This window comes from Patagioenas fasciata, chromosome 3, assembly GCF_037038585.1.
Source record: "Patagioenas fasciata isolate bPatFas1 chromosome 3, bPatFas1.hap1, whole genome shotgun sequence".
NCBI lineage: Eukaryota > Metazoa > Chordata > Aves > Columbiformes > Columbidae > Patagioenas > Patagioenas fasciata.
The window spans coordinates 55,969,206-55,991,982 of record NC_092522.1 but is presented as its reverse complement, the minus strand read 5'-3'; the positions used below and the strand labels follow the sequence as shown (position 1 = coordinate 55,991,982).

Below are 22,777 nucleotides of genomic sequence, written 5' to 3'. Positions count from 1 at the left end.
GAAACACGGTACTGGGATACACAAGCAACAGACACCTGTCAGTGGCACAATCATGTGTCAATAACAGCACAGCCTCTCTGACAATCAAAAATGATAACTAAGGCTGATCTTCATTCACTGTGGAGCCAGAAGAGGCTGCTCATGTCCCAGAAGTTATTGCACGTGCATTCTCTATTTGGCAGAGTGGACCACAAATCTTCACCGCCAGTTAACACGCTGTGCTTGCAATCACTTTAGAAAACAGTTGTTTCACTGCTAGACCTGGCATAACGTTATATCATCATTAAACAACAAGATAGAAAGGATATTCAAGAAATCTTTGGTTTTGTACAGGATGCTTGTAAAATGTCCTCACACATTACAGGGGAGTAAATTCTAAGATGAGCAACCAAGCATGTAAAATAGCTTGTTAGTAATAAACGAGTGATTGTGAGGACAAAATTGCACTCCTTCCAGAAAGAGATGCTTAAAAAAAAACCCAAAACCAAAACACAACAAAAACCCCAAACCCTACAAGCAAGTTGACAGCCACCTTACACAAGAAAATACTTTATCTAAATTACACCATGCTCAATGTAATTCAGTAAACTGTTGATTAAACAAAGTGATGTCAGTAACTCTATGAGGAATGACTACAGCTGTTGCAGGCCTATCAAGCACTGCACTCCAGAAAACAAAGCTGCTTCTAGTAACATTCCTTCCAGTTCTTTAGTCTAACCACCCTGGATAAGAGAAATTCACTGAAACTCAGATCAGAAGATACATATGTGTGGTAACTTCCTAGGAACACCTAATAGTTGAGATTAAGAGTTGTGAACAAAACAAACACAAAAACCCCACACCACCACCCCGACAAGGTTACCTTGCCCATTAAACCAATACCTACTCTTTTATCTCTTCTGCATTCTAAAACAAGCAACAAAACAAAAATGGTAAAAGTAGCAAAAATATAACAGAATCCCCTTCCCTCGCCTATTTTGTCCATATATTTTGAAGCCCAGCCTTTAATCTCAAGAATCTACATAAAAACAGGAGTGGGTGGCTGCCATGGCAACATATTTTTTCCACTTTATTGCTGAAGTTGCTAGGGCGAATTACGTTAATAACAAGGGATTGAGGATCCAATAGTTCAGGAGTTAACTGGAATAAATATTCTTCTCCCCTAAAGAGCCTGCTAGCAGCAACAAGAAAAAGGATATAGATGAAGATATTCTTGGCAGAAAATAAAACTGATTCTTCACCAGTCCATGCCTGCAAATGCGAAGTTTCAAAAGAATTTTAAAGCAACAGCAGTCTCTCTCTCTCTTATTGTGTATTTAAGAATATGGAGCACATTATAAACAAATTATTTGATGCAGAGAGGACTCTGCCCTTTGAGAACACATCATGAAAGAGAATACAGCTCTCTAGCACTTGCACAAGACTCATATGGAAGTGTCAATTATGTAAAGAACTTCTTAAAAGATTTGGAGCAATCCCTACAAGATCTATTCCACACCTTGAATGACAAGTGAACAACTTTGTTAAATACAGTACATCTCTATATCAAAAAAATATCAACATAGATCACAGAGGAACTGAGAAGACATGAGAAGATTCTGTGGTTATACAGAAAGCATCTCAAACTGGTTTCGGAATGCAAAAGGCATGAGAAGGACAAATAGTTTCCAGCTCTGCTTGATACAGGCTATGAAAGCTCCCAAAAAAAGATATGCAATGGTCACTGTGTCATTATGGCTCTTTAGCAGTTCTCTGCAATTGGGAAAACTGATTCACTGCTGCTGTGCCAGTGGGATTTTTCCTGGTGCTCTGCTTTTGGAACAAACAGACTTCTGTGATCCAGTGTGAGAGCTCATCTGTTGATTACTGTCCTTAAGTTTAAAGTAATACACAGCATTTTTTAATGTAACTGAAACACAACTCAATCTTAAAAAACACATGCACTAGAAGTTCCTGAACATCTACCTAGGCAGTTACAGCTCAGAAAAAAGGTCTTAAGAGTCTCAGTCTCTGAAATAAGTTGCTCAATATGTAGCATCAATCAAAAAAAGCCAATAAGATGTTACGCATCATGAGAAAGAGCAAGACAAAAAGCCATTATTTGACTACAGTCTAAAACACTGATGCAACTTTACCCTAAGTATCACATGCAATACCAGTCATTACACCTCCACAAGGACAAAGTAGAGTGAGAAGAATGCAGGGAGATGAACATCAGAGATAGATAAGGGAATATAGTAGCCGCCTCATGGGTAGAGATTAAAAATGGGTCACCAATATGCTTGTGCTTTGCCAACTTTACTGGTGATGCACATGGCTTACCCTTGAAGGCCAGGCCACAGCCAGTCATGGTCTTCAGCTCAAGATACCAGAGTGGAAACAGGCAGTCTGGTACATCCTCCTTCATCAAGGTATTCTGAGATTCACTACTAGTAGGCAGGCTGCTACTACTAATGGTGGAAACAAAGTGGTCTTTTGGGATGAAAGGCACAAAAATACCAGAGAAAGAGGCACTGGACTCATGGCAGACTTCTAAGGGACAAAGAGAAATGCTGATCACTGTACTGTTCTGCAATGTAAGCCCGATTTCTGTCACTCACTATTCTCTCTACAGCCATGTCAGGATGTCCTCTTAGTAATTGGAGGGTGACTGTAAACCTTCAAGAAAAATAGGCTTTACTGAGTAGTTTGAAAAAGACCCAGTGAGGTTTCAGAAGGTCATACAGGAGTCTTTGATTAAAACAAATGAGACACTGGATCCTCAGAAAAGAGTAATGTGAGATGTATATCAAAATGATAGTATCAAAAAGGTAACCCCACAGACATATTTTATTTATTGTACTGAAAAAGTGCTTGTCAATTGTTTTTTCCACAAGAAGACAACCTGCTTTACGCCACATTAGTGACAGAACATTTTCTTCTTTCATTATCCAGGTTATTTATTATGTTAACTACTGATCCATTGCAACTTTCGTGACTTACCACAAGACAACCACACTTCTTGGAGCAAGCTGAAATACAGGTAGAAGCAACATTTTTTCATCCAAGTTAAAAATACATTACACTGACATCCTAATTTAACACTTCATTCTTTGTGCCATGCTTTTGTTTATACATCGTTCTTTTGGAGAAACAACCGAGGAGAGCAGAGTGATACGCACTGAATCATTCATGTAACTCACATAAATCAGTTTGAGTAAATTCATAGTGAGCAATGGCTTTAAGTCAGATGGGGGAGAACTCTCCTTTAAGTTCAGACATTAATTATACTCTTCCTTTCCTGTAACAAAATATCCCCACCCACAATTTCCACTTCTTCCTCCTAAACACACCCCAAAGAATCTCATTTACAGCTTAATAAATTGTACTGTCCTTGTGAAATCTCTATTTTTCACCAACAATCAACATTCAGGATTCTCAAATATACAGAGCACTTAAAATTTCAAGGGTCCTTAAAAAACTCCTAACCATTAAAAGTTTACTCAAGGAGCTCTCAAACTGTTCAGTGATGCTGATGTCTAGTGGGGAGGCTATTCTTCTTCTTGGCAGAGCACATTGGTTTTGAAAACACAGTCTCACTTTGACGAGTGCCTTTGCAGCAGTGTGGCCCAGATTGCACAGGCTCCTGCTTCAATCACACCCTTGTCCATGGGACCAGGTTGCTGCTCTTCCTCTAAGCAAAATGCTGTATTGATCCTCCTCTTTCAACCACAGACTCTTTGATTATCCTTTTTCACCCCCTTACAGTTCACATCTCAGTCAAAATTAATATGTCAGCAACATAGCTGACCACCTCTATGCAGCACAGATTTTCTGCTTGCTGGATGTTTTATATGATGAAATGTTTAACAAACTAATAAATCCCTTTCTAGACTATAATTAAGAGCATAGGCTAGGTCAGCATTGATAACATAATACTCATATGATGATTCTTATAACTAATAATTCCTAACATGGAAGCAGATTTTAATACAGAAAATATCCAAGAAAAATCTAGAATAAACAAATAAGAATTAATTGAAGAATAAGCCTACTACCCAAAGTCAGGTAGACACATGGAAAGAGCACAGAGAAGTTAAGGCTAGAAAAATATTTTTTCCTCACAGACTTTTCCTACTGGTAAAGAGAACAGTGGAATTTCAGGCACCCTGAAGGGATAACAATAAGTAGAAACAAGTTTCCAGTTGGCTATGCTAACACTTTTGATAAAGTGGCAGTAGCTAAATAAAACAGAAACAAGCACTTGCAACTTCCAGCATTTGATTACTTTAACAAACCAAATCTGAAACATGAAATACACAGACAGAAACCCCAAAAAGTTTGAAGAGTATTTGAAATATTAATGACCCATCCATAGACATAAAATTACCAATCAAATATTTACAGGTCTTTGGCCAATTCATTCTGAGCTCAATGCAGCTAAGTTAAGCATCTCTGTGATCCAAGACACATGCATTATTTAGCATTAGCTAGACATTTGTTCATTTATTCAGACAGATGCCAACAGGATTTATGTGAGAGGCTATCCATGTCTGCTTAATTTGAAATGTCCTGTTCTCTCTCTGAAAGCTAAACCACATTGATTTATACCATTAGGCCCACTTCGTATTTTAGCAAAAGCACACTTTCAATAAGCTATAGTCAGGATCTCTTCCAGTGGAAAAGCGAGATACAAAGCTCTCAGAGCATCTCCACTGAGCGAGGTGTCAGCATCTGCATTGCCTCCTTTTGCACACAGGTGTGACTCCAGGTATTCCTTTATGCATAAAACCAGCCCACTGATTTTTTGTGGTGCTTTTGTAACGTTCCTTTTTTGACAGAAAAACATGTCCACATAAGGGTGGTATTTTGAGGTGTTGGATAGTTTCTTTGTTGTTGTTAGCTTTGCTTGCTTTTTATTTGGTTGGTTTGGTTTTTTCATGGTCTATGCAGCTGATCAAAATTTGCATCACACACTTTAAAATTGTAAATGAATATTCATAAGGAAGACTGGGAAAGAACAGAATGAAAGGGAAAATCTGAGCTGGTAAGAACAAGCAACAGTGCAAAACTGGAATTATGGAAAAAAAAAAGCTGACAATAAACTCTGAAAAAGCAGCTGCCTTCACTTTCTTTTCCCTGTAAGCCATTCCCTGTGGCAGTACCTTCACAGGTGTGTTTTCTACACTTCATGAGTGTGAATGTAGCCTCAGCTATAGGTGCATTTCATACAGATGACTTTTTGACTCAGATACTTTTAAACTTCCCCCCAGTGTCCTGAAGCATTTATGAATTTTCCAGTATTCTTGGGACTGTCACCACAGCCCACACTCAAAGAAAATTTGAGAATAATTAAAATACAAAATTCATGCTCCCTTTCTCAGGCTTCCTCTTGCCCTGCTCCCTGAAAGACACAGCACAACACCACCCAGACAAGACTTGCTCACTTTTCAATTGTGCTTAGCATTTAGTGTGTGATAAGACAATGAACTACTAGAGATGACGGAAGTTTGGCTGAATAACACAAAAATCAGACCAAAATTTATAAATATTTGCTATATCCTGAAAAGTTTCTGTTAATCTGGCACATATAGCCTGAATCTGTAGCCCTGTAGCTCTGTTTCAGGTGACTGACATTACTGTGGGTTATGTTTGTTTTCAAAGCACAGTAGAATGATTGATATTTAAAACAAAAACAAGTTTAAAAAAAACAAACTGCAAATCCTGTATCTCCTTCTGTCCAAACAGACCTGAGTAGCACACAAACAATGTGAGCTAACCCAAACTGTCACCATAATACTGTACTTATTTATCTAGCGGTGCTGAAGCTGAGCACTGTGTGGGGGAGTTACTAAGGGAGGGGGAGCAATAAAATTGATGTCATTAAGCTGAAGCAAAAATGTCAAGCTGAAAAAGAGCAGGTTAATAAGAAGAATGATTTTAAATAACTAGAGGAAAAACCAAGGCTAATACCAGAAGGACTGAGGACCCAGAAAAATAAAGGGCAGGAGATGAGACTATCATGGGTGCACATCTTACAGAGCTGAGCCACTATCTCACCACTTACATTCTCAAGTACCAGCACAGACAAGATCAGGTAAGCAATCTGAAAATAAGAGCAAAGGGATCACAGAGAAGTGGAGATAAAGCGAGGTATTGAACTGCTCATTTTGCACAAGGACAACTTCAAATGAACACTCAGATATTAAATGAAAGGAAAAGGGAGAAAGAGGCACCCAGTCCTTACTCAGGGGGGCCTGGGAAGAACCTTTTCAAGGCCAGTTGATGTGATACTGCAGAAGCTCAAGATGAGATCATAAAAAATCAGCTGATTAAAAGTAAATCTTACAAATAATATGAAATGCTTAAAACACTTAACATTTGAAAAACTGTGGCCAAAAAAGCATTTAAAGAAGTTCCAGGATAGTGAGTTGTGAAAGGTAGAATAAAGGGAGTATCCTTGAAAGCAAGAGAAATCAAGTCACATCCTGGCAATACTTATCTCCGCTGAAAACTTTCAACTTAACACAGGACATATATTCTAAAAGGAGCACCTGAAATACAAAGCAGCCAGTGATACCCCACAAGGCACAACATGACTGACAGTGTGGCACCACATAAAGGCATAAAACCAATGGCATCTTTATTCAATATCCCAACCACACTAACCAGTCACTTAACCATGCTGAGGAAGTGGAAGAAGGACCTCCAGGGGTTTTGTTTGTTTTTTCTCCACTTTTCATTTTGTACCTGAAAACACACAACTTTTCAGCTAGATGTAGTTTACTAGTAAACTGCAGCTTCAGTGAGGAACAAACAGTTCCTGCTACAAAGCAGGAGCAAAGTGCAGCCATAGAAATCAAACTCATGAACAGCTGTGGTCCAGCTCCCCCACTCTGGCCATGACTAATAAACAACACCTCAACAGAAAGTGAAATGCCACATGCTAATGATTCGTGTTTGGTGCAGCACAGTATCATCACACAATATATAGCAACCTCTTGGTTCCTACCAAAATAACTGTTAGAAAATAATCATCTAGTCATCATCTAAGAAATATCCTCAACTGAATACTGTGTTCTTGCTTGTGCAGGTGTACAAAAAACAAAGCAATGCACAGGGCTGCTTTAACTCTGTGCTGTTGCAGACTATTAATGCAGCTCATATTAAATACTGGACTGGGACATCTACATCCAACAGTCACAGTGACATTGCAAGAATATTTACCTTTTGAAAAATGAAAGAATAATGTCTAAAAGTTCCTGAATGCACTTGTTGGAATCCTAACCTCAACACATAACATAATCTCAATCATTCTTTAAACACATGGGCAAGGACTAAACAACCCAGAAGTGTTCTCTTCTTCCCGCTGCTACAGTTCACTAGTGATCCAAATTAGCCATCCAGTATCACCACTCTTAAATTTTTCTATTTCCAAATGATGTATAAAAACTACCATTTTTATAAATCAATTTGAGATCTTCACATGAGATGCACTGGTGGTATTATTTGTTATTGTCATTCATACACTATGATCTAGCATGAAACACAAGGAAATTCTTAGAAAATGACCTGTAGAGATCTATCACCTCCCACTGACCTATTTCAAAACATATTTGGATCTATTCTAGTTTTTATTCCTCTTTGGCACTAGTAATCCACCATGCGATCATTATAAAACATTCACATCAGATGTGTCTACAAACAAATAATGATTTAAGTAAATAAGAACAAGAAGAGATGAACCCTCAAGAAACAAAGATCCTGAGTTCTTTCTATTAACTTTACCTTAAAAGACAAAACTAAGGAGAAACATGCAGATTTCTTTACGCTCTTTTATTTTGGACTTTAGTCTCAAAAGTACTGCTCACTTCAGGCTACTTTTTCTGTAGTTCCTCACAGTATTCTAAGTGAGGAGTTCTCTATTACTAAGTGTTTTCCCAAACTCAATTTTTGCCCTTACTAAATACCACAGCAGAAAGGACATCAGTGTTATGTTGGTGGAGAGGAACATAGCTGTTAGCAATTAGCTACATAAGTCTGCTTTTAACCTCTTTATTTACACCATACAGAAGAACGAATATGATGATAAGAAGGAACCAAACTAAAATGATTTTTTCCAATGGTAAATGCCTGCTAGCTTGATTACTGACCAGAGCTGATGAGACAGATTCTACTTTCTACATGAATGAAGATATGTTATAGATGCCAGAGAGCTTTTTTATTGTCAAAAAATATTCAGGAATCAATAACCTATTAAGCAGAAAACCAGAACAGAACTAGCAAAACCAGAAAGCTAGAATAGCATGTTATAGTTAAAACAGTGCAGTACAGAACAGAACAGTTTTAGTTTTCAAACCCAGTTTTGAGTCTTCTTTGCAGTATAAATATGCATGGGGTGTCAATATAGTAACATGTAAAAAGTCACATAATTGTACTGTATTTACATTAGACATTGCTTTCACAACTCTTCTTCATTTGTTACTTTTGTAAGCCTTTCTTAACTTTACTTAGAGCAAAATCAGGATTCTACCTGGTAGGAATCCAAAAACATCAGGAAACATTATAACAAAAGAGTGTTTGGAGAGAACAGTTGTATCATAAATCCTTTAGGTGAAATTTTATATGGAGTATAGCAGTCGTGGTTTCCTGGGCAAGGTGAGGAAGGAAAAGGGGTGGAGATCTCAGTATTTTTCCTATGAATTAGTCACTAGGAACTGTTCATTATTTCTCCTGTTTCAAATTTTCTTCATTCTGTTACTCACAGTAGCATATTTACCTATAAAAGTTAAGAAACTTACTTTGCAGTGGTCATACTGTTGCTGTAACGTTGGAACATCCCCTCCAATGGGCATTTGCTTTTTTAGTTCTTCATCTTTTGCATTCAGCCATTTGATTAACTCTTCCAGGGATGTCAGCAATCTGTTCCATTTCTCTGCACTAACCTCCAAGTGAGCCCTGTGAAATGACATTAAACCATCTTTAAAGCCCTGAATAGCAAAACCAGCATGGGAATGCAATAAATAAATACAATTGCTCCATCACTGAGATAGGAATGTTCTAAGTGTTTAACTGCAAAGCAACTTTATGTGGAGAAAACCCACTACTTCAAAATATTTCGCACAGCAAATCAAAATAAGTGGAGGAAAAATGAGGGAACACAGACAAATACGTACCTGATGCTTTAATTTATCTAAAACCTTGAACACTGCATATCTAAGAAACATAAAAAAAATGCTGTGTTTTGTTGTGACTCCACCACCACAAAGCATGAAGTACAAGTGTAATTTTGCAAACTAAAGCACTGCAAAACTGAACTCTTTCATGCCAGGACCTGGACTGTCCAGCAGAGAAAGCAACAAGTTCTCCCAGCAGCGATCAACAGTAAATTCCTTGTGCTTCTGAAAATCTCACTGACACGGATTAGTTAATACATCATCTTTTGTCAATGGTGAGTTGCTAGAGAATTAACACAGTGAATCTGTCCCTCAGTTTAATTGACAAAACTCTGAGTCCACAACACCCTTTCCCATTATTTTCTTGACTTGATGGCTTCTCTCTGCAGTGCCTACACAGCTGCAGGGAAATCTTTGACAGGGACCAGCTATCCCTATTTTACTGCAATCATTCTATGTTATGGATTCATTAGAGACCAGCAGGTACTTAGTTTACACCAGTAACCAACAGTTTCTTCCTCCACACAGGTGATGGAGTAAAGTCCTTTTCAGTGTAGCCTGATACCAGCTCTGCATCCTTCTGCCCCACTTGTGACAGATTAGTGAACTGGACTTTACTCTTGTTTCCTACCTTTTCCCTTTCCTATTTTGCACATGGTTTTTCTCTCTTTTTTTTTTTCTGATTCACTTCTTGAAACTTTAACTTGTAGTATTGTCTCAAACAGCATTTGAGTGAAAGTTTGGAACTGATATGACAATAGTTGGATTGAAAGGGTGACATCCTGCAAGGTTAATTTGAAGGCAAGCTTAGCTTTGAGCACACTGGGATGTCCCAGTGATACTAGGATGGATGAACCAAACAAGCAGTCAGTGAGAACGTATCAGGGGAAGACACAAAGAAAAAAAAAAACAGTTTCTGAAGAGGATGAATTAACTACCTATAGGAAGAGGAATCTATTCTCCTTCACTCCATATCCAGGAACATGCTTAGGTAACTGGTTTTTGTTGTTTGTTTTTTTGGGAGGAAACAAACAAACAAACAGAAAAAAACCCCACAAACAAAACAAAACAAAACACCAACCAAACTTGCTAGAAACAACATTTTATTGCCTACAGTTTTGTAGAATTCTATCATTCCCTTATTGCTGTCACTGACACTTTTCTCTCAACACTGAATTCAAGCCAGCTGCTTGTAGCCAAGACCTAAACAGCTGAGCCAGCATTCCGCCCTGCAGCAAATTACAAGCAACCTATTGCATTTGCAGTTATATGAGTACCAGGAAAGAGCGTCCTGCCAGCCTTGGTTTGCAGACCAGCAGGTCCTGAGTGAGATGTACTGTCATCTCAGCTCTCCTGGTCTCTCTTCAGTTCTTTAACACTCACTAACCAGAACTGCTTTCAAGGCAACTAACATATTTTTCCCATGTGGAGGGTATTCACTTTACAGCAAGTTAGTGTACAACCTGCTTCACAGCTGGAACATTCACTGTAGTTGGACCCTGAAGCCCCCAAGCCATGGACAGAGACACACTCCCAACAGCACAGGGTGGTCCATGCACAATGTGGACCTTCTTTGTTTCACAACTAGCTTGACAATCCATCAAAAATGCCCTCAGAAATACCAAGCTGCAAAACATTGCATATATATTACCCTCAGGTACTCAGTACTCAGAACCAGCCCTCCTTTCTGGACATGAAAATAGAGTTACACTCCCTATCAGGTAGAGAGTCATTGCTCTCTCAGCTAAGCCAACGCAGCCCACATTTGAATTTACAGTTTTGCAGTTAGATCCACAGATTGTTACAAAAATAAAGCATATTTGTGAATTTCTAGAAGCAACCACAATTAATATGTTCAGATCTATAGCTTTCCACTTCATTTTGATACCGAAATCTTTATTCATCATGACTTATTACTGTATCTAACACATCTAAACACACCTCACCTCTAGATCTGGCAGTCTCTGAGGCTTCAAGATTCCACTCTAATTACTTAGTGGAATTCTTGTATACAAAATGAATTGTACCTTTGTAAGAGTGAAAAAAAAAAAAAAAAAAACCTGCAACTAGTTAAAGGACAATTTAAGGGTGACCCACTGTTAATTTAACATGAAGTGAAATAATATTAATAGTGAAAAAAGCTAATTTGATATTAATGTGAAAGATGTGGCATGTGATACTAGATTAAACATATTGTAATTTACTGCTAATGAGTACCCGTGTGCCTGCCAGATTAATGACAGCAGCAAAATATCACTAGCACATGGTTTCAAAGCCCAGTGCAAGCTAAACTTGTGGAGGTAGAGCAGTACAGGGTGAGGAGGAAATGAACTACACTAACAGGGACTTGAAAATTCTTCTCTGAACACAGAATGAACTAACCTTTCTTGAAAGGTCAGAAAGACATTAAGGAGGGGTGAAAAATACACAGGGGAAAACATATCACATCAGTCTGGATTTTTGCTGAATGTTATCCTTCTAATCTTATCAGAAGCAATATTGAAAATAAATGCAAGATACAGCAGCACCTGAAGAGTAGAAACAAGAATTTGGTTCTCCTGGGGAGCATTCAGTAAACCCCATTCAAAGCAAATGTTGCACAGAAGCAAGGAATCCCAGGTATGCTACAACTTGCATTTCAGTGTAAAGTTTCAGTACCACATTTAATTTGTTATTTACTAAAGAGAGTTGATAAACTATGCTGAAGTTCTGAAACTTTTCTTGGGTTTCTTTGAGTTCAAAGAGAGGATTTCTGTCCTTTGTTTTGGAATTGGTACTTTACCAATACACAGCCCACAAACAAAGCTTCAGGTGTTTTTGCTCATCTGACAAATGCACTGGCAATCTCAGGGATTCACTAAGTCATGTGGTGGCTTAAGAATCTGCTCTGGTAAAAATACAGTTCAGATTTGAGCACTGGTTGGAGCAATATTCCCCAGCACCAACCACTCCCTATTCAGAAGTGCTCCTAAGGGAATCCTGGATGTGCCCAAAAACCACAGATGCTCCCAGCCAGCTGACCAGGTTGAGAGCAGCCTCCCCTCCACCCCGACTGAATAAAATCACCCAGAAGAGCAGGAACTCTGACATAACTCCACTTCTGTTGACCCTGAGAGGGTCTCTTCACAGCTGGAGACCTCCTAAGCTTTTGCTTCTGCTATGGAGGTAACACTTTCCTTGCTGAGCAACAAGGGAACACATTGAATAAAAAGATTGGTGGGTGGTCTAAATATAGAGAATCTTTCTCTGTTTCTCCCATACTTTTACCTCTACCCTCCCCCAAACACTAACACCCTCACACCTCCTGCCCCAGAATCTCTCCTAAGCACAGAGCTTTAAAAGGCAGACCCGCACAAATCTGCAGCTTCGTTTTCTTTCTGAGAATAAGACAATAAAAAGAGAAAGAAAAGAAGCATCAGTAAGTCTACAAGTAATTTCATGGAAAGCTATAGTCCTCTCAGGACTACAGTTTTAAGTAGTTTCCACGCATTTAAAAATGTCACAAGAGTGCTGCTCTTCCAGTTTGGAACTCCCTTTACTTACAGGAGAAAGGAAATAAGGACAACACAGTGACTGGCACCATCGGCTCTGATGGCCAAAATGGTGAAGAAAAACTCAGACTATCCCTAAGGGAGAACAGTACTTCCAACATCTAAAAATGAATGTAATCAGAATGTACACATAGCAGAAAATCTTCTAAAAAACTAAGAGAAACTGTAATTTAGAAGCTCTATCCCCAGCAAATACTCATAACCAAACAATCAGGTTTTTCAATCATCAGTCCTAGCATCTAACATGGCTATATGCTGTTCTCACAAAATTCATCCATACAGTTTTGCTTTCCAATTCATCGTTGAAATAAGTAACACCAAGAAAGCAAAAGTGGTAGGCAAACCGTTACATCAACACACTGACTTTATATCAGTTCTATGCTTTGTTATTTCTCTGTGAAGGCTTTCATCATCCTCATGCGAGTCAGAAAAGTGAATTGCACTCAAAGAACAGGGTAACATACCTGAACTCAGAAATGCTATGCTCCTTTCAATGGTGAATGAGATTTGAAAGGTTAATTTACTTCTCTCATATTTGCTCCAGTATTCTCTTCCCTGCCTATCTTCTACTTATAGACATGTGGCTCTGCAGGTACCAGCAAAGTAACACACACATCGCAAACTTTAATGCTGCCCAGTGGGATGTACCTGCCACATCTATGCAGCACTGAAAAGATGGTCCATATTCAGAAAAGCTGGTATGGCCACTTTTTTGAGCATTCGCTGCACAATTTCAGCATCTGCATTGCTGCCCTGGAACTCAAAAATGGTTTGAAGGCCCTTTTTGTGGGCCATCATTTCCTGTGTGGTAGGGCCAGTCTCTGCAAGCCCCCACACTGAACTGTTTGTTTCTTCTGGTTCAAGCTCTGCCTGTGGGTTCACATGAGGCTGATTTAGCTGTTTCATTGTTGAGCAGGCTGGTGATGGGATAAGTGCAGGCAAAAAGTAAACACCACATTTTTCCCCACTATCTCACTCTTTCAAACTCTTGTGCCTTAATTCCAAGCTCAACTCATTTTTCTGGCCTTTGGAAAAATTATATGAATTCTTAACGTTGTTATTTTCACACAGAATCACACAGAATTGGCTAGGTTGGAAAAGACCTCAGAGATCATCAAGTCCAACCCTTGGTCCAACTTCAGCCCATTTACTAGATCATGGCACATTTTCTATTAAAAGAACAGTTTCTTTAATCAACAACTACGTAGTTGCAATTAAAAGCGCTAGAAATTATTTTCTATGATATTCATTAATGAGGAATTTTATTCACATTAATTAATATGGTAATATCTACTTCCCAAATGACATCACAGTGTTTTTAACAGTGACTACACTTGGACAGTCAGTGAGTTTGGCACTGTTAGGGTTAAACACTGTAAAACACATTCCTTGAATAACATGTATTTTAAAACATTTCTTAGTTGATTACCAGCAGTAACAAAAGTAAAACAATTACTACCAATCTGGATCAAGACACTTAAGGTTGCAAGTTCTGTCAAATTATTCATTTCAGAAAAACAAAACAAAACACAAAACAACAACAACAAAACACACCACACACACAACCAATAAACTCCAGATTTTTCCTCACAGTAATTGTAGATTCACAGAATTACTTCATTGACATTGCTACCGATTTACAATAAGGAAAGATTCAACATACTTTCTGGAAAATTTAGCACACATTGATAAGTTACAACAGCACAGCTCTGGAGAATGAAGAACAAGTAGTTAAGCCTGCATGGTGAGCAAGCACACCATGTTTTTATATTTGTGCTCAGGGGTCCTTTATGGAAGAAAATAGAGATTTCACTTCAATGCCCTGGTCATATTTCTCAAGCTGCCTTTTAGAAGACAGCACCTGTGCCCCATTCATGTCTTTGATGTTTTTGTTACTTACCTGATGTTAGTTGACTTCGCCTTCAGATCATTCCAGCGCTGGTTCATGTCATCGAGGCGGTGCTGGAGCACTGCAGCTTCCTCAGAGTTTCCCAAGGCTTTCACCATCTTCTGGCGGTTTCCATCAATGCTTTTAAAGATGTCATTGTGGGCATCAATCTCAGCTTGGATGTCCTGAAATATCAGCAAGAAAAGTCCAGACATCTTAGTCCTCTAAATAAAGGCAGGAAGAGCTTATTCTCATTAGTGCTCCTAACCCCTAGGACAGAGCACATAATCTGACTTTCTTAGGTGACTCTGAAAAGAGATGCAGAGCAGAAAACCTGCAACTTCATTATCATCATTATAAAATCTTTGGCTTTTTTAAGAGTAAGAAAAGTTTGAAAGTCATCATTGACTGCAAAATGTGACTTAGAACTATAAACACTAAATTGTCTGCATGTTTTTGTAGCACTGAAGGTAACTAACTCTCTACCGTTCTCCCACGCATTTCACACAGTGCAGCATTTGTAAATGCACTAGAAATAGTTTCCTGCTCAGAAATCACACAGATTCAGTCTTAGATATGTTGTCTCCTCTTTGAAACAAAACATTGCAGAAAACTTACACAGCCCAGTGAAATTCAAAGTCTATGTAGTGATGTAGGTCATACAGAATGAAAGCTTTTAACTAAAACATATGTCCTTAAACTGCAGCTAAATGTCTACAGCTACCACAAAAGCACATTTTTACAATTAAACTACTGTGCGCCATGGTCTGCCATATATGGAGAGGTAGACATAAAGCAACAGGATGTACTATAATCTGAATTTCATTCTAAAACCAGAAAATAAAAAGAAGTGTTGGTGATTTCGGTTTAGCTAATTCATTTTCCCTCCCCTTAGAAATTAAGAGTACTTTATCCTCTGATCTACCATCTGCCTCAAGAAACACTTTATAGGTTTTGTCTTCATCTGCGTACAGTATTATTTTTAAAATATATTATAGAGCAAACAAAACTTCCTGCATCACCACCAATGTTTTCTAGCATCTCTGCATCTACATATGCTCTAATAGAGCAATTTGAATGTGTGGAGAGCCAGGAGGTGTACTGGCTGTATCAATAGGATTAATCAGCCAAGATTGTGACAGGAACTTGATGCAGATGTAAACAAACTTCTTTTGCAAAGGAAGAAATTCAGTAACTGAAATCCCTTGAAGGTTTTTTTTCTTCCAAACACCTCTTCAGTAATCTCCACCTGTACCCAGGAGCAGGAAAGGATGAGGCTCTTCTACCTCCCCAGCCTCAAAATGCAGTCCTGCACCTTAGAATGGCTGCTTGCACATCTACAAATGATAGCTGGAAACAGCAGAAAAGTACCTGTGAATTTGAGACAGCATGAAAGTTTTCTTCAGTTAAGGAAGAAAGCAAAAAAAGCAAGGATACAGCTGGAGAAGGGGAAGGAGAAGAGATAGAAAGGGAAAAGGGTGGAATAGGGGGAAAGAGAGAGCGTAGGAGGTATCAGTGAAGCTCTGGCTCTCCAGCTGAGCTGCTATGGGACTTTAGACCACTACCAATTCTTTGCCTCGAGCTTCACTACTTGAAAATGGGTAAAAAGATACTTTTGCTGCCTTTAAACCATCCTGATAAAAATCACCGTTCTGAAAATAGATTCACGCATTTAAAATGAAAAAATGAAACGGAAGTGTCTTATGATCAGCAAACCCAAATAAGAAAGCATAGTCATCAGTTAAACAAATCTGATGCTTATCTGAAAACATTTGCAGTTCCTGTCCTTATGCCTCCGATGCACAAATAGACTCAGTGAAAACCAGCTCAAGTCCACACAGCAGAAGATACAACCACGTACAGCAGTTACAGTTTCTAATTGTACACTAGTCTGTGCTACAAAAGCCTGGTCATGTCAAATCCATTTCTATGCCTCTTTAAAAGTTACAAAAGAAATCTTCATTTTGTGAGACATTGGAACAGGCTGCCCAGGGAAGTGGTGGAGTCGCCATCCCTGGAGGTGTTTAAGAGGTGTTTAGACGAGGTTGTTAGGGAAATGGTTTAGTGCTAGACTTAAGTTATGGTTGGATTCGATGATCCTGAGGGTCTCTTCCAACGGAAATGGTTCTGTGATTCCATGAAATCAAACTGATCACTAATCTTCCATTCTACTGTCACAATATTCATTCTAAAGCTACTGAGAGCCTTTATAAAACATTCTAACTTGGATGACATTTGAGAGAACATTTCAGCAAGTACACTTAACAAAGTTTTCTCACCAAAAATAAAATGCATAATTTCTTCCACTTTAAAACATGCAGAATAGTACTCAATTCCAGTCTCACCACTAAGAATCCTAGAGTACTTGAGTTTTATGATACAAAGATCTAACACGGCAAATTTATTTTATTCTGTAAGGTAAATAAACAGATGTTCTTATAACGTTAGAGATTCTTTTATCAAGATCCCTTAATCAAGTTTTTGTTACATATCATATGACAGAAAACTCAACTTAGTGTCTTACAAAAAAGGGCAATAGTATTCTATAGCGAATCATATCTTCATGGGGTTTTTAAAAAGAATTACATCACAGAATCACAGAATTGGCTAGGTTGGAAAAGACCTCAGAGATCATCAAGTCCAACCCTTGGTCCAACTTCAGCCCATTTACTAGATCATGGCACTAAGAGCCATGTCCAATCTCAGTTTAAAAACCTCCAGGGACGGTGAGTCCACCACCTCCCTGGGCAGGCCATTCCAATGCCTGATCACTCTCTCTGTAAAGAACTTCTTCCTAATATCCAACCTAAACTTCCCCTGGCCGAGTTTAAGCCCATGTCCCCTTGTCCTATTGCCAACTGCCTGGGAGAAGAGACCAGTTCCCACATGGCTATAACTTCCCTTCAGGTAGTTATAGAGAGCGATGAGGTCACCTCTAAGCCTCCTCTTCTCCAGACTGAACAACCCCAGCTCCCTCAGCCTCTCCCCATAGGTCATTTGCTCAAGTCCCTTCACCAGTCTTGTTGCTCTTCTCTGGACCCGCTCCAGCACCTCAATATCTTTCCTGAACTGAGGGGCCCAGAACTGAACACAATACTCCAGGTGTGGCCTCACCAATGCAGAGTACAGGGGAAGGTTTTCTTAAACCCACTATATCCAGTAAAAATCTGCATTACACCCCAATTTTAACAACTTTTATGTTTGTTGGGAAACAGAATTCCACCAAGTTTTTATAAACATCTCACCATAGAGCAGGGATGGCAAGTTATAGCACATATACCACATGTATCTTGCAATAACTGGACATACAGGTCCAATGTTGATGCTGTGCCATAAGACTGGGAGAATTTTGTGCTGACACAAACACACTCATTTTAATTCCCAGGTACAAGCTACAGAACAAACTGTCGTGGCTTTTGAATGACATGAAGATCCTAAGAGGAGTTATTAGGGTTGGGGTTTACTCCTCGGGAATGAAAAAATAGCTTGAAGAACTGCATTTTCCCAAGTAACAGTTACCCTCAGGCTATTTCACCAGGACAGTTTTGTATAATACTTCCACTCAATACAAATCATGGCTGTGACTGGAAGAGGACAGCAGACTTGGTGCAGGTACAGGGAACTGCAAGTCCCACAAAAACAATTACCCATTGCCTTCACTGCCAAAGTTCAAGTCAGCAAACACATAGTTATAGAAATGCTGTACTTGCCTCTTTTAGAGGTCAGGAATAAAGGTGATAACTGCTCACCCAAAGTATCTGCAGAAAACTCTTCCAGCTGTAACAAAATCATCAGTGCCAAACAAAGGACATAACTGCCACAGACATCAACCAGAACATCCTCAACATCCTCCTTTGAGGTCTTACAGAAGGTAGCAAGCGAATGGGGTTTTTTTTGTTTTGTTTTTGTTTTAATAGCAGACTGTGTAGTCTGTAATGAACCAGGTACATTTTACCTGCTGCTGCCGGCTGCCTCTGGGAACACTGTTGTGTCAGATGTTCCCTTTAGTCTCCACTTGCAGCTTTTCACTTTTTGATGACTCTTAAGGACATGATACGGGCACATAAAAGTGGCCGTTGTGAAAGGGAAACGGGAGTTTTATTGGCCTCTTCCTTACAAATGCTGAGGGTAGCAGGGAGAGAGGAATGCTGTCATAAAAATGGACAGTTAAAAAAAAGAGAATTCTTTGAAGAATCCAGGTACTCATCTCATCCAGGGAGCCTCTCTCCTGCTGTCAGAGGACAGTCATAACTTTAGAAAGGTTCATCCCATCTGTTTTTTCAGAGTCCTGCAGTGGCAGTTACTGCTAAGCAATCAATTTATAATTAATTCACATTAAGAAGAGCAGTACACATTCAAAATCCTTGGGCAGGATTGTCATTATCATAAATCCACCAGTGGCAGAAGTAGTTATAAAGAACAGACATTAAACCTCTCTGAAGTGTCATATACAGACCACACTGGGTAACATTACAGCTGCTGCAACTATAGCAAAAGATCAAAGCAATTCACAAAAGAAATTGATTTTAGGTATGACACTAATGTAATTACTACTTAATGTCTCATGTATTTCAGGAAGAAAACAAACTTTTTTGGGGAAAAAAACACTTTGGGATATTTTTAACATCAAATTTTCAAATGCTTATACTAACAAAAAGCCTTGTGCTGACACTTGAAGTTTCCAAAAAGCTGTCTTGGCTGGCACTTAAACCTAATGGATAGTACCTTAATAAGTAACATATGGTGTGGGTAAAAATTCATTTCAACACAAGGATAGTGATGCACGTAGGAAGGCTGAGAATACGTTTAACAACCTCTGTGGCTCCATTGCATGGCACTGCCTCAACATCTGAAGGGCATCGTAAATCTTTTAATACTAATTCCAGCAGTCACATAATTGTGACTGAACAAAGGCAAAGCGGCCCCACTCACTCCAGTGTAACGTGCCTCTGCTTTTGCATCAGAAGGGAGTGTCATGCAAGCTTCTGCAAATGCCATCTGGTTTTTGCATTAGGACCACAGTAACAGCACTCGTAATTCTCTACTTAAAACATATATTAATGAATCCAGAAAGCTGAAAGCAACTTGCTAGCCAGGATCACTGTTAGTCTCTCCTGGCAGCAGACTCCTCAGGAAGAACAGGATGGGCATGTGGGGACTCACAAGAGGGAGAGATGAACCAGGGGAGGAAAAGGGGAACTTGCTCAGAAACAAACAAACAAACAAAAACCCACTAAACAAAACAAAACAAAAAAACCACACCAAAACCACCACCACAACAACAACAAAATGAAACAAACAAACAAAAACAAAACCAAAACCTGCTAAATAAGCACAGGTTAGAGTTCCTGGTCAAAGTTCACCAGTTACAATGTTAACTTTCTTCTTCATCACCACAGCATCCTCTAATGTCATGTTACAAATTTCAGCACCCATGAAAGTGACACAGTAGTAAACTTCAAGATAAAAAATTTGGCAGCTGTGAGATCTGTAAGGGTTTTTTGTTTCTGTTTTGTTTTGTTTTTGTTTTTTTTTTTTTGAAAATTGCTATGATCAGTTCCTTTGAGACAAAATAAGACACTAAGACACTGGAATATTCAAAGTCACAGGGGAAAGCCTGGAGTTTGGATTTGCCAGGGCATTTCGAACACAGTAACACTGACTTCAAAACCTGTGTCTTAAACAAAACATGAAGCATCTCAAAGAGTCCATAATGAGTCCTAATCCTTACAGACTATCAGCATCAACTACAGGAGAAGAGTGAAGGGCAGCTGACAGATCACGAGCAAGAAAAGAGCAAGTGATCTACACAATGAAGAAATCACAGCACAAATGCTTTCGCTGTTACTATTAGCTGAAAGAGTCATGCTGTTGGGATACTGAACAGGTTCTGTCTCATTAGCTCCAAAGTTTGCTACTGTAGGAAAGTAGGAATACAAGTTTTACAAAAAAACACAGAATTAGGCTTTACAATCTGCTCTCCTACTTTGTGATCACAGTATTTAGGTTTTTTTTAATCTTAATGTGTAAATAAACTACTATATATTGTGTCAGACTCTGATCTTGCAGGACACAGAAAGTTTGTATGGAGAAACGTTATTAGACAAAAGAAAATATAGTCACATACAATCCAGGTTTCACTCAAAGCACTAACAACTGATTTTGAACAGTCTCACATCTCTTGCTAATCAACAAAATCATGGCAAAGCCGAGCCTCCTGCCTCTCAGCATTACTGCTACCAAACGTCCTGGTAAGAGAAAGAGTAACTAGCTTGAATAACAGAAGAATAGATGAAATGACAGTAGAAATGGCACATTCATTGGAAGTAATTCTACTTAGAAAAGTCATAATGAGATCTTCCAATTTGACTAAGATAACATTCAACTAAATTTAACCACAAACTGCCAAGCACTTTCTTCACATCAATAGTGAAGTAAGGTCGCAGGCATCCTGGAAAGTACCCTTATGGTCTTGTCTTAGCAAAAGCCAAACTTTTCTATCATTTCCTTTGAAAAGAAAAAGAGAAGGTGACCACAATCAGAACACATGCTCTAAAACTGATCTTGTAGGATCTCAAGTGGGGAAGAGAAGCAGCATTACTCTTCCATATTTAAGAGGCAGTCAAACAGGGATCACAACAACACAGAAAACCTTATAAGTTTAACATCAACTTGCCCTTTTTATTGTGTATTTTTCAAAAGCATAACCTTTTTCAAAGTTGTAAATATATGAAACTGTGCTTACCATACCTTTTCAAATGTTGCCAGCAACTCACGCAAGCTGAAGTTCAGCCCAATCATCATTAAGTGTCCCCTGAAGCCTACATTTTCCTGATATGTCCTCCAAGCCAGGTCTATAGCCTTCAGAAGGTTTATCTCTTTTTTCCACCTATACTGTCTCAAAACTCTCCACAAGCTCCCACGCATGATCCTCTCCTGGGCTCTGCTCCCCCTGGGACAGTTCATGTAGTGCCATTGTCGCAGTCTTCCTGTCCCTGCTCCTTCCCACAGGCTGGGCACATGGGGGTGAGCCGCTGATGCCGGGGGATGCTCCTTGCAGGGTTAACCCAGCCCCATAGTGCTGTGGGAACCTCCTCGTCTCCTCGCCTGGCCAGGACTGTCCCCAGCTCACCTCGGCAATGACCTCTGGGCTCCAAGTGCTTCTTGCACAACTCAATGTTTTGTCTCAATGACCCTGAGTAAGAGAAGCTATACTCTGCTGGTATGTGATGGATGCAGAGGGTGGGGAGGAAGAGCAAGTCCTTCCATGTTGCTCCACTCAAGGGAAAAAAATACAAAGAAAAAAAAGAAGAAAAAAATTCCCAGATAAACTTCTGTTTATAGAAAGTACCAAAAGTCAGCTTTTCAGAGAGCTCAAAATGGGACGAGGCACACTTCAGCCTAGGAAACACAGCAGTGTGAGTTGACAGGAAGCCGTCTCTCCTCTCACAGCTGGCCACCGGTGGGCTAGTGTTGCTGTGGCAGGAACCAAGCCACCTCCAGCCCGCTCCGCTTTGCACAGGCAATGCTGCACCAGAGAATAACCAAGGTCCATTACAAAAAAATCTAAGAAGTCATTTCCTTTGTCTAGGAAAAAAATAGGAAAAAAAAAAAAAAAAAAAGAAAAAGAAAATGTCCACCAAAGGATCCTGCTGCAAGTTCCAAAGCCTTCACTGGAGATCTCTTCCTTTGGTTCTGTCTGCTCTGACAGCTGTGTGGTAATCTACCCCAGCATTTGTTTATTATTGTAATCAGCATCCTCCCTTCCAGCAGCCCTGGTGCTGCCCTGAAGCCAAGCACACTCCCCCTTCCTGGAGGCCTCCTCACTGGAAAACCACCACCACCCCTGAGGCTGCAGAAACACCCTCGGACCAAAACCCTCACTCACGCCTTTTCCCTCCCCTCAAAAGGAAAGGTGGCCATGTAGTCACTTGAACAGGTTTTGGAGCTGTAAAAGCAGTCATTGCTCCACAAAGTCCACACAGGCCTGACACTGCTCATGGACAGATGGTTTTCACAGGAGGCTTTGCTTGCCTGCCCACAGGAAACCAAACACCCCCAGGGTGGGAAATTGCTCCACCTCAAACCATTCCCACTGCAAACCCTGCCTGCAGGTCAAGGACTGTTTCAGCTACTGTTAATGTTTTCTGTACAACTACACACTACTACTCAACTGCCCAAAA

At 39.5% G+C, this 22,777-nt stretch overlaps 1 protein-coding gene across 5 annotated transcripts in view; it reads right to left on the bottom strand.

Moving 5' to 3' along the window:
* The window catches only part of UTRN (utrophin), a 370,439-nt gene that overhangs the window by 109,450 nt on the left and 238,212 nt on the right, over positions 1-22,777 (bottom strand). For all 5 annotated transcript variants that reach the window (XM_065835372.2, XM_065835371.2, XM_065835373.2 and 2 more), the window contains 2 exons: positions 14,607-14,779; positions 8,781-8,937 (listed from right to left, as the gene is read on the bottom strand). In XM_065835372.2, coding sequence (XP_065691444.2) covers positions 8,781-8,937; positions 14,607-14,779 — 330 coding nt within the window. The remainder of the gene's footprint in view (positions 1-8,780; positions 8,938-14,606; positions 14,780-22,777) is intronic.